This window comes from Bubalus bubalis, chromosome 7 (assembly GCF_019923935.1).
Source record: "Bubalus bubalis isolate 160015118507 breed Murrah chromosome 7, NDDB_SH_1, whole genome shotgun sequence".
Lineage (NCBI taxonomy): Eukaryota > Metazoa > Chordata > Mammalia > Artiodactyla > Bovidae > Bubalus > Bubalus bubalis.
The window spans coordinates 87883968-87897122 of record NC_059163.1 but is presented as its reverse complement, the minus strand read 5'-3'; the positions used below and the strand labels follow the sequence as shown (position 1 = coordinate 87897122).

The window sequence follows — 13155 nt, the reverse complement described above, 5'->3', positions numbered from 1 at the left end:
AGAAGCCACAGCCTCGTGGGGAGACCTGGAAAATGAAACGCCATGTGGGTAGAGAGAGAGACCAGTCAGCACCAGATGTACAAGGAAGGATGCCACTGTGGGAGTGGAGCCTCCAGCCCTAACTGCCTCACCTGACTGCATGAATACGAATGAATCCATCAGCTGCGCGCTTCCTGAATCCCAGGCCCACAAGTCTGTGAGCCAAATAGAACTATTGTTTTAAGCCACTTAGTTTATGAGGTAGTTGGCAACAGCAATAAATATTTGGAATACCATCAATCTGGACAGGATGGTAGTTACAAGTCAGAGCACTAGTAGATAATGAACTCTTCACTTTGACCTTTTATTTTGAATGGATGGAATAGTAGTGGTCATTCATTAGTAATTCATTCTCATCTGCCTTTTAAAATTATAGCCATTTGTTTAAAGTCTCTTTGAAGCTTTAATGTTCATATTATCACTAATTTTCTGTCATTTTTGAGTCTTTGGAGAAGAGCAACATTGTGGGAAAAAACATTCCTCCTTTGCCCTCTCCTGTGATTCTGTTATAGTAAATGTTATAGTAAACTCTGGTCCAAACCTGGGATATTTTGCAACATTAGAAAATATTTTGTCTCATTTAGTTCTCTACTTCTAATGCCTGAAACATTTAAGCCTGGTGTATAAGGAATCATATAATTTTTTCTCTGTTCTTTGAATAACTGGGCCATCACTGGGCCTATGTGTTTGCTGAGGAGGGAGGGCTTCTTGAAGTCTATTTTAGTAAAGAGATACCCCACTGGAAGATATCAATCCTCGGTTAGGAATGAGAAAATTTGAAATTGAATTCAAAGTGCTAATAACTGTAGGTACAGCACTGAGTAAGTAGCATACAAAGTTGGGCCTCAATTTTCTTGTTAAAAGCAAGGAGCTGGGTACAGTAGTCTCGAAATTATCTTCTAACATTGTAATTCTTTGTAGTTTGTCACTTGTTACCACTGTGGTTACACAACTTCTAAAATATGATTTATATTTGTATGAGACTTAAGCCTCTGGATTATTTTAATGTGGGGTATTTATCAATGGCCACACGATTTCTCTTTGTAGTTTAAAAAATTGTTGTAACTTATTTTCAAGCTGGGTTAGGTTAAGGTTTAAAATGTTTACAGTAATAAAGTTAAGTTGCATTGGAAAAATGTCTGTCAAGGACACAGCCTGCCCGAATGTACCATTTGCATCTGCAGAGAAACTCAATTATAACAGCTATTTTCAAGAACTCATATCACTGGAGACTGAGCAGAGTCACCCTATAGTAGAGCAAGCAGATAACGGTGCGTCCTAAAAAACTGACCTAGACAGGAACATGTACATGGTAAGCTCACCTGTATTTTGTTATTCGAGCATAAAATTCTACCTTTGATCTAAAGTATTGTTTCTGATATTGATGTAAAATGAGACTGTAATTAATCACTATGCTAATTTTCAGGCTTCCCAGGTGGCTCAGTGGTAAAGAATCCACCTGCCGATGCAGGAGACACAGGTTTGATCCCTGGGTTGGAAAGATCCCCTGGAGAAGGAAACTCACTCCAATATTCTTGCCTGGAAAATTCCATGGACAAAGGAGTCTTGTGAGCTATAGTCCATGGGGTCTCAAAGAGTCAGACGTGACTGAACACATACACACACACACACACAATAATTTTAATAATTAGTTTCTTCAGGTTCCCTGATAGCTCAGTTGGTAAAGAATCCACCTGCAATGCAGAAGACCCCGGTTTGATTCCTGGGTCAGGAAGATCTGCAGGAGAAGGGATAGGCTACCTACTCCAGTATTCTTGGGCTTCCTTTGTGGCTCAGCTGGTAAAGAATCTACCTGCAATGTGGGAGACCTGGGTTTGATCCCTGCGTTGGGAAGATCCCCTGGAGAAGGGAAAGGCTACCCACTCCAGTATTCTGGCCTAGAGAATTCCAAGGACTGTATAGTCCATGGGGTTGCCAAGAGTCGGACATAACTGAGTGACTTTCACTTTCAGTTTGCAGGTGAAGTGAGGTACTCAAATTGCTTGCCGAGGGTTCCCAAAGCTCCTTTTTATGCTGGACATGGTAAATTTAGCAATCAAATATCTCTTTGGTAATCCTTAAAGGGAAAGAAGTAGGTCCCTAATCAGTTGTTGCTGATGCTTCAAGATTCATCTTGATGAAACATTCAATAAACCTGCTTCAATCTGGGCTGAACACATACGATCTTACATGAGAAACAAGGGTCTTTCTTTCCAATCATTCCCTGAGAGTCGTGGTTGTTCAGTGAACTAATTTCTCTCTAATTTCTGTTACATCTTCTGTAAATAATGAAAATAGCTAAGATTTGACATCAGCTTTCTAAGTGCACCCATGTGAAGATTACCATGGCGTAAAGGCTGCTCAGTGAGGTGGCGTGAGTCCAGGAATCTGGTCTTCCTTCTGCTACTAACTAGTTGTAAAACCTTGGGAACAATTTCTAATCTTCCTGAGTCTTGTTCTTTCTTTGTTAAAAGAAATGGATTTCCAAAATTTTTCTTTGAGGCCTTTCCTAAAATAAAACTTCACTGAAAAGGAGGTCTCTTTCTTCTCGCTGTTTAGGCAGGATTGCCCTCTTTTCACTTCCTCCCAGAACTTGAATTTTTGTTGGTGTTGTTCGGTTGCTCAGTCATGTCTGACTCTTTGCAACCCCATGGACTGTAGCCCGCCAGGCTCCTCTGTCCATGGGATTCTCCAGGCAAGAATACTGGAATGTTTGCCACGCTCTCCTCCAGGGGATCTTCCAGAAGCAGGGATCGAATCCGGGTCTCCTGCTTTGCAGGCAGATTCTTTACCATCTGAGCCATCAGGGAAGCCTGAGTATATATTCTTCCTAAGCTAAAAGGGTCAGGTATCACAGTTGGATGGAGCTTCCCAGGTGGCTCAGTGGTAAAGAATCCACCTGCCAATGCAGGAGATGCAGGTTTGATCACTGAGTTGGGAAGATCCCCTGGAGAAGTAGATGGCAACCCACTCCAGTATTCTTGCCTGGAAAATCCCATGGACAGAGGAGCCTGGCAGGCTACAGTTCATGGGGTCGCAAAGAGTCAGATATGACTGAGCAACTGAACACACATGCATGATCACACTTGGATATCTACATGGGGCAATAATCAGCCTGGGGACAGGTATACTTGTTGAAACATTAAGGCCTAGGATGAAGTGGTTACTACAGGCCTGACTGGGGTGACCATACAACAAATGGTCCTTGTCTCAGTTGCAAGGATGTTGCATAGCATTACTTCAGGCCCACCTCTAGGGTTGGGGCTATTCTCAAAGAATGGCAGTTGTGAGCTGGGAATGAACCTGATTGGTATTTGTTATAATAGGTATTTCTATTAATTCTATACAAATGATTCTCTCCAGTTGAAAAGAAAAGCTTGAGGGCCAGCTGAGTTCTGGGCACCTTGTTCCCTCAGTGATGACAACTGGGAAGCGTCGGGGACCCTGAGGGTGCCACCAGCTGAGATCTGCCTCTTTAGTCATGCCTGGGCACTGGCAGGAGGACCCAGACTGGGTGCTGAATGAACGCTTTCAGACAGGGTAACTGGTCTGTGCAGGGACTCCCCTCATCTTAAACAAAGACTGGACCTCAGAGGGTAAAAGTTGAGCCTTGGGACCTTGCCCTTTCTGGTCAGTACAGAGCATAACATTTGTTTTGGTGGAGGTGAACAGAGCATCGTGACCTGGCTGTGATCTGACCTCAAAAACAAAGGATCTGATACCAAAAAGTTTACAACAACTAACCACACCCTTCCCTCACCTTTCCTATAAAAGGGCTTTGCTGAAAGCTTTTGGGTAGTTTGGGGTTTTTAAGGCATGACTCATTGGAAAAGACCCTGATGCTGGGAAAGATTGAGGGCAGGAGGAGAAGGGGACGACAGAGGATAAGATGGTTGGATGGCATCACCGACTCAATGGACATGGGTTTGGGTGGACTCTGGGAGTTGGTGATGGACAGGGAGGCCTGGCGTGCTGCGGTTCATGGGGTTGCAAAGAGTCGGACAGGACTGAGTGACTGAACTGAACTGAACTGAAGGCATGATCCACTTGTTTCCTTGCTTGGCCTTGCAATATACCTTTCCCTGCTGTAAGTCTGATGTTTTAGTGTTAGTGTTGTTTGGCCTCACTGTGCAGAGGGCACATGGGCTTGCGTTCCATAATGCTAGAACGAGTCATATGCCTGGGTGCATCTGCCAGGGTGGCTGGTAAATATGGCTGTATTAGTTTCCTAGGATTGCCATAACAAAGGACCACAAACTGAGCAATTTAAGATAACGAAGCTTTGTTCTCTCACAGTTATGGAGGATAGAAATCTGAAATCAAGGTGCTGTCAGAGCCAGGCTCATTCCGAAAACTCTAGAGAAGGATCCTCCCTCACCTCGTCCTGGTTTCTGGCGGCTGCTGGCAATTGGTCTTCCTTGGCTTGCAGCTACATTACTCCTATTTTTGCCTCAGTTTCACATGGCTGTCTTCTTGCTATGTGTCTCTGTGCCCAGATTTCTCCCCCTTTATAAGGATACCAGTCATTGGATTAAGTCTAACTCAATCCATCATGACCTCATCTTTACATGATTCCATTCACAAAAGGCTCTGTTCCCAAGTAAGGTCACATTCACAGGTACTGGAGGGTAGGACTTAAATCCTTTTTTTTTTTTTTTGGAGGAGGGGACAGTTCAACCCAGCACAGTGGTCTAGTTGGCCAGGAGGAAAAGAGATTTTCTGATGAACCACTGTCCAATTTCTGCCTGGTTGTTAAGATTCTCTACTAAAAGTAATAGTGAGTAGGAAAGATTTTTGAGAATTTTGGAGAACTAAGCCTTTATTGATAGCATTGTTTCTGTGAAAAAAATATTTTTAACACCAGGCAACTTTAACTGACAAACTTTTGGAAGATAACCTGTCTTTAAGACAAAATTGCCTACATTTCAGGGAAATTTTCCCCACTCAAATAATGCTATAATGTGTCAGTATGAGTATGTATATGTGTCAGATTCTGTAATATTGTTAATTCAAATGGTTTAATAAAACATAGTAGGCATATTAAAATTAATATAATTACCTCTAAAACTCCATGCTTATAAAATATGCTTAATATAAAACTAATAAAGATTTCCTTTTTCTACTTGGATCATTGTCATCTGACTATGGTTTCTGCTTTTGGCATTTTCCATCTTACTGTACTTTATTAAGTGGCTGCTCTTCATTGAAGCAAGCCATGATTTAATAAAAGAATAGTGACATTAGAATCAGGAGATGTTGAGCTCTGTATCTTATTAACCTTGTTATCTGGGGAAAGTCACCCAAACTGCTTTTTACCTCAGTTTTTTTACCTGCACTATATTGATGTTAATCTTTTTCCCTGTATGGTTGTGAGAGCCCCATAAAGTCACTAAATAATTATGTCTGTCATCTGCCAGTATTGTTATAAGGCCTCAGGATAGATCAGTGAGCAAAGAACTCAGTCTTTATGGATCTTCCATTTTGGAGCTACAAAGTATATAAATTATAAAATGCTTTAAAATGTAAGGTACTGTCCAGTTCAGTTTAGTTCAGTCGCTCAGTTGTGTCCGACTCTTTGCGACCCCATGAATTGCAGCACGCCAGGCCTCCCTGTCCATCACCAACTCCCGGAGTTCACTCAAACTCAGATCCATCAAGTCGGTGATGCCATCCAGCCATCTCATCCTCTGTTGTCCCCTTCTCCTCCTGCCCCCAATCCCTCCCAGCATCAGGGTCTTTTCCAATGAGTCAACTCTTCGCATGAGGTGGCCAAAGTACTGGAGTTTCAGCTTTAGCATCAGTCCTTCCAATGAACACCCAGGACTGATCTCCTTTAGGATGGACTGGTTGGACCTCCTTACAGTCCAAGGGACTCTCAAGGTACTCTCATCACTGCTATTTTATGTGCTGCAGCTCCAGTTTCTCAAATATCTTTAAAAATCTTATTTGAAATTATGCTTAGCTCCTAGATGTCAGAAAGTACACAAAATATGAAGAATTTACCCACTGGAAGTTTAGCCATAAGTATAAATTCATGGTAGATATTTAAAATGTTTCCTTATTGCATTGAAAAATGAGCCATGGGCCCCTATTATATACCATCCAATGTCTTAGGTTCCATGTAGAATGCAAAGACAGTAGTCTTGCCATCAAGAAACTTCATGTCCAGTTGGACAGATGCCCACAAGGGAAGAGTGTCCACTGGAGAGGCACAGAGAGATTGATTGAAAGCTTCAAAAGAGAAACCCACACACTCAGAATACTATAACACGTTGTTAATAACCTCTACGTGTATAAAATTCACCTTCTAATATTGTAATGCACATAATACTATTAGCACCTGTTTATCTACTTGCTGAGATGTTTATTTAACACTTTGAATATGGGTGCTTGCTTCTGTGGTATGCTGGTCTAGTATGTGTACATTACTTTCACTCTGTAAAGACAGTATGTTATGGAAAGGCTTAGCATTTCAAAGAAGCATGTACTGTCCAAATCAGAGGCCCATGTGTGTGAGTCTAAGCTGTGTACTATGTATCTGGATATTGAGAGAGAAGGCATTATTACAAGAGGTGGTTCAAACACAATCAGAAGTTGCTGATTTATAAAGTAATGAAATATGAAGTACATCTGTTTGTGATTTGCATTGCAGAGATGATATAAAAACAATGATTAGGTTCCCAGTTGGGCTACCAAGCCCATTGATTGAAAAGCACATTCTGGCATCAAATGCGAATAAAGGGTATTAATAACATATCTGTCCTATAGATCCAGTTTCTGGGAAAGTTTTCCTTATTCCTTCTTTTCCCCTTTTGGAATATCATAGTTTTTCTAATTTTTTTGACAAGAAATTCCCATTTCAGGACTTTTGAACTGCTTTTCTCTGCCTTGAGGGCAAGATTAGCATCTATCTATAAATCCCACATGGAACCTAACACATTTCATGACATATAATAGGGGCCCAGAGAAGGCAATGGCACCCCACTCAAGTACTCTTGCCTGGAAAGTCCCATGGGCAGAGGAGCCTGGTGGGCTGCAGTCCATGGGATCGCTGAGGGTCAGACACGACTGAGCGACTTCACTTTCACTTTTCACTTTCATGCACTGAAGGAAATGGCAACCCACTCCAGTGTTCTTGCCTGGAGAATCCCAGGGACGGGGGAGCCTGATGGGCTGCCGTCTATGGGGTCGCACAGAGTCGGACACGACTGAAGCGACTTAGCAGCAGCAGCAGCAAAGTTTGTTTTTAATGCAATAAGGAAACATATTCTTCTTCCAGATAATTGCTTTGCTTGGTCCCTAACCTCATTCAGGTTTCTAGAGACTGTTCTGTCAGCAGCTTATCTGAAATAGCGTCTGTTCCCCATTATTCTTTACCCTACTTCCCCCTCCCATAGCTCATACCGCTGTTATTTGTGTTTACTCTGTTTTCCCTGTTAGAATATAAGCACCATGATTGCAAAAAACATTGCCTGTTTTGTTCACCATTATATCCCTGGAGGTTAGGACAGTGTCTCCCTAGTGGTTAATTCCTAGCACATGAAAGGCATTCAATAAACATTTATTGAGTAAATTAATACAGTTTCCAGGCTGAGGGTGCTCCTGCTGCTGCTGCTGCTGCTACTAAGTCGCTTCAGTCGTGTCCGACTCTGTGCGACCCCATAGACGGCAGCCCACCAGGCTCCCCCATCCCTGGGATTCTCCAGGCAAGAACACTGGAGTGGGTTGCCATTTCCTTCTCCAATGCATGAAAGTGAAAAGTCAAAGTGAAGTCGCTCAGTCGTGTCTGACTCTTAACGACCCCATGGACTGCAGCCCACCAGGCTCCTCCATCCATGGGATTTTCCAGGCAAGAGTACTGGAGTGGGGTGCCATTGCCTTCTCCAGAGGGTGCTCCTAACAAAGGTCAAAAAAGGAATTACTATGGGAACAGGTGAGGGAATGAGTGAGGAGCTGGCTGAGGAGATAGTGGAGGAATGGGGGATATCATGAGGGACTTTGGTGTGGGCTCTGAAAACAGTGGGGGTTAGGCTTTTGAGGCTTCTGTAGAAGTTCCTGTAGGATTTCATTTAGGAAAAAAGAGTTCTGTTGCCTCTATCCTGTCTGTGGGATCTGAGGAATCACGTGGGACGGGTTTGCTCAAGCAGAAGGAGGGTGGCGAGAGTGAGAGGCGGTGAGAGGGGGCTGCCACTAGATGAGGAAGTGGCCAGGGTCTCAGGAGTGAGCAACCCTGACAGCAGTGGGGAGAGAAGGTGTTTTTCTTTCTGTGTTTACTGGAAAGACGAATTCCCAATTTTGGTAGCCATTTTCCTGTAGGAAACATTTTTAAAGTAGATTTTTCTGAGTTGAAAATTACCTATATTTGTAATAATAATATGATTACAATAACACATTTATATAGGAGCCTTCAATTTTCAAAGTGTATATATATAAATCTCATCGATTTAATCCTTTACTCTATTTTTACATTTAAGGATTCTTTGTGTTATCCTTTGAGTTTGTTTTCTAGGAATAGAGATGAGTGTTAAGTATGTGCATGTGTGTGTTTGTACAAAACATGTTGGGCTCTGGTTGTACCCACAATTTACAACAAATTGGGACCACCTCAATATACAAATGGCCACCACAATACAATAGGTGAAGTTGTTTTTTTTTTTGTTGTTGTTATAAAAACAAACGCTGATTTCTTTTCTTATCGAGAAGAATTCTGGAACTTTATAAACTCCTGGAGAGCAGGAATTATGTGTTGTTCATCAGTTAGTAGAGAGAATTAGGTTAAGAAGACTTTTAAGATCAGTTATAAAATGTTTCAACTCTACAGCTTTCTTATGTTTGTGTTACACACACACACACACACACACACACACACAATATGTCTCTGGCCATAAGAAGCTCCTGGCCTGTCAAAAATAGACAGCTGGGCAAACAGCTGGGTAAGCTGTTACAGGTGCTATGTCAGAACAGTTCAGTGGAAGGAGGAGGCACGGAAGAGGGAGTGGTCTGTGTTACCTGGTTGCTGGGGAGCCTGCTCTCAAGGCTTTATAACACAAATCATCTTTGAGCTGAGTTTTGAAAGATTATCATCTGGAGTCAAATGAATAACATCTTAAAAATGTAGCTTACATTTCCTTTAGAATATTAATGGCTAACCCTGCTCATCGAGTAGCCTCTTCACCAGCTAAAATGTACCTCTTCAGGTTCAGAGACGCATTCAGGATGTTACAGTTTTCTGGTTACACATTGTGTCTGCTTGGTGTTGAAGTACCTGTAGGAAGAAAATTAAGTGCAGGTTTTGTGTGTGGGTGGAAAGCCGATCGAATTGCGGGTGTGTCAAAAACCAACCAGCAGAGTCCCCAGTCATTCGAGTCCCTGGCGTGTTTTTTTTTTTTGTTTTTTGTTTTTTTCTTTTCTGAAGGCTTTTTTCATTGTAACCGGTCCCTGATGGTAATTGGTTGAATCAGATTTAACAATGCATTCAGATAAACAGTTGTGGCAGCTGCTGCCATGGCAACGTCACCGTCCTCACCCTCCCAGTGCGCGCCCCTTCCCCACCCCTCGTCTTCTGCCTGCTTTCCTCCAGTAAGTGCATACTCGCTAGTGGTCTGTACCGGCGGCAGGGTTTAATGGCAGAGCTATTTTCTTTCCAAACTGTTCAAAATGATGAACGAAGATGCAGCTCAGAAAAGCGACAGTGGAGAGAAGTTCAATGGCAGTAGTCAGCGAAGAAAAAAACCCAAAAAGGTAAATTGCTGCCGTATAGAGGTGTGGTTGTGTGTGTGTGTGTAAGTGTGTAATATTAGTGAGGCTGTAGAAGCCGTGGAGCGTTATGAGTAACTAGAGACTATAACTGTGCCAAGCATTGCATTTTAAAGAGGCAGGTGCAAGCTGCTGCTTTTTGAGAATAGGAAAAGAACGGGTTCATAATGGATAGGTTGACTGGAGCATGGTGAGAAGCACAGTCAAGGTGTGTTCTGCATATGGATTGCTGAGAACTGTGGCCATAGACAGATGCTTCTGGTAGTAACTGGGTACAGAGAGAGTCATTTTATTTTGAGAATGGGTGAGTTCTTTAGAAAGGAATGGGTTAAACAGTGTGGAGCAGAAGGAAGATTTGGGGCCAGATGTGTTTGCTCCGTGGTGATCTTGAGATGGCTGGACAGCGAATGCCTTTTGGTTCTGTGCTAGGTGTATTCTTCCTAAGGAGAAAACACTGTTGTGACAGGAGAAATTTGATCCCCACCATGATATTTCTTTGGTTTGCTTAGCTCCTCTGCAGTTTTCTCAGACATTAATGTGATAGCTCTTTCATGGATTAAGGTAAACAGCTAACAATGTTATGGGGGAGGGGGTGTTGGGCACACAGAGCAATATGTAGGATTTCTTGCCCTGGCATACATTCCCACATCTGTGATTATCATGGAAATGATACCAGTGAGAAACAGTGGGAAAAGATGCAAACTATTCGGCCCCACCCAATGCCAGCACTTCTTTCTTTATGGCCTGACTCCTGGTAAACTGTTGCAGCCTCACAGAGCTCTTTGAGCTCCACCTCTGAAAGAGATGCCTTTTAAATAGTCTCCTAAAATCCTTTATTTCCTGAGTCAATAATATGGGCCGGATCTGTGATTCTAATGTAAATGGATTCCAGTGCTAGATGGTTTAGGGTTTTGAATGAACAGATTTAAAAAATAGATATCTTGAAGAAATGAATATGTTTTTATTTTAATAATGTGGAAATTGCATGGTGTTTGAAGTGATAGATCCATGGTGTACTAAATGTCTCATAATCTAAAAAAATTCAAAACCTCTAATATCAAAAGATCACTGTATAAGCAAACAAGGGGTTAGTATATTTGTACAATGCCATGTAATTTGATAAAAATAAGCATGCTCACCTATGATAATTTTTAGATAATAGCATGAAGATAATATTGCAATCTGATAAAAGCAAAAAGATAATTCAGGGCAGGCAGGAACATTGGTAGACTATCCTTTTGTACTTAAGGATTCTGGATACCCCAACCCTTGAGGTCATTTTTATAGTGTTAGCTAATTGATCAACATTAAAAGAAAACAATTAGAAAAGAGAAAGAGAGTGAGAGAAGGAAAAGGAAAAAGGGAATTTTGGCTTGAATTCACAATATCATTCCAAAATCCTCTTAATTTCTCTCTGAAGGGCCTGGCCTATATTAGAAACAATATACTCAGAACTATTAAAGGGTTGGAGAATGTATCTCAAGGAGATTTTAAGCTCTGAGTGATAATGCTAAATTCACACAACCAAAGCCATCTTAAAGTGTTTGAGGGGATAAAGGAGACAAAATCGTCCTATGTGATAACTATAATATTTTTAAAGCTCCATTTTCTCAAACATATTTACTTTAAGAATAAATTCTCTTCCACACTTGCAGTCAAAATGATAGCAGCTGATAGCAAGCTTTGAATATGTGTGTGTTTGTACATACATTAATAGGCATATATTAAATGAGCTGTTAAGATAGTGAATTTTGAGTATTAAAGGTAATTTCATCTAAAAAGAATACACATACACATGCATAAACATCCTTCAGTTTGGTAAATCAGACATAAGTGGGTTGGAATCTTAATTCTATCCTTTCGTATTATATTTGGAGCCCGTCGCTTAATTTCTCTGATCCAGGTCCTCATTTGTAAGATGTGAATAATCGTGAATACTTTTTGGTATTTTGTGAGGGTTAAAAATAATGTGTATAGTATTGTTTGAGCAGTATTTAATATATTGTTGACAGTAACTTTTAGTGTTGTTGCTGTTCCCTTAAGTGGAAATTATTTATTGGAATAAAGCATGTAGAAGGAAAGTCTATATATAGAGACTATGGAGATTATTTTAGAGAGGCGTAATATACTATTGGTACTTTGCAAAGGCTCATACTCATTTTTTAAAATGTCACAAGTTGTATGTTAAAATTGGAAACTTTTGATTTCATACAAATTATTGAGATTTACAGAAATGTACCCTAGGTCTTCAGAGTCCTGCTTCACATCTTTTGCCCAGCAGGCAACTTTAATTTCATATTTAGAAACTTTTAAATTGTCCAAGCCAGAAAACACCAGACATCCCTCTCTTCTGCTAAATTCAACAGACCATTGAATGTGCTTTGATGAGGAAATAATAATCAAGAGATAAGCATCCCTAATAAGGATGAAATCTGAAAAAAAGCAAGAACTGAAGCAAAGTCAATGCAGTATATCACTTTAATTCAATTGTCTGCTTTCTACTAGAGGTTTCTATTGAATCCTCTATAGGATTCTATACAGCATCCAGGATTACGGACCACCAGGCTCATTGTGGCCTGGGTGTTCATCTAATATGTTGAATCTTAATTTTTGGAAATATGCCTCTTCCTGAAATAAATATTTAACAGATGAGCACAATCCACCGGTTTATTCTACGCCTCACAAAAGTAACTCTTCTGAGGGTCAAAACTAAAGGGTCCTTTGCTATAAAACCCACCATGTGAGAAAATAAACCCAAGGAGTTTATTTTGTATTAGAATTTTAGTGAGTATCTGGAAGATAGAAGTTCTTTTAGCTTTTGTTAAGAATGTTCTGACTTCAGTCATTGAGTTTGTCGATGCTCTCCTGCAAAGCCCACCAGGAGCACACATGTGGTTAGGTGTGTTGGGATTACAGCCCATTGCACTGAGGATGGATGTTCATCGTGGGGAACTGAGTGTGAAATGACGCATTAGATTTGGGCTTTGAATGAGTGATCTGGAGGAGGGTCCAAGAAAATGAGGACTCACTCTGGGTTGGGTGTTCTCAGGAAGCAGGGGCAGTTTTATGATTGTGTATCCCAGTAAATCTGAGCTCTAGGAGAGCAGACTAAAGCTGAATCAGTAAAGAAGTGGCAGTCTCTCAGAAGTCTGGAATTTTGCGGCTTGGACAGTATTCATGTTTTGTCTGTGTTTAGACATGATAAGAGAGTGGTGTCATTTTTGTCCCTCTCCATCACGGTCACATAGTGGCCTGGTCTGATGATGGGATGCTCTGTGAAATTATTTATGTTCAACAGCAGAACACCAAAGTCAAGCTGATAGGAACAGTCCAGTTCCTGGATGTCGGTGATAGCTTTTT

The 13155-nt window shown here is 41.2% G+C and overlaps 1 protein-coding gene across 12 annotated transcripts in view; it reads left to right on the top strand.

The window, feature by feature from the left end:
- ANK2 (ankyrin 2) overlaps positions 1 to 13155 on the top strand; it is a 700483-nt gene that overhangs the window by 324450 nt on the left and 362878 nt on the right. For 4 of the 12 annotated variants that reach the window (XM_025290693.3, XM_025290692.3, XM_025290688.3 and 1 more), the window contains exon 1: positions 9613 to 9780. The exons of 2 other annotated variants lie outside the window; for them this stretch is intronic. In XM_025290693.3, the coding sequence (XP_025146478.3) occupies positions 9697 to 9780 (84 nt within the window). In that variant the 5' untranslated portion in view covers positions 9613 to 9696. Of the gene's footprint in view, positions 1 to 7955; positions 9781 to 13155 lie in introns of those variants that run through there. 6 more of the 12 variants (XM_044946110.2, XM_044946114.2, XM_025290691.3 and 3 more) reach the window with 4 other exon arrangements.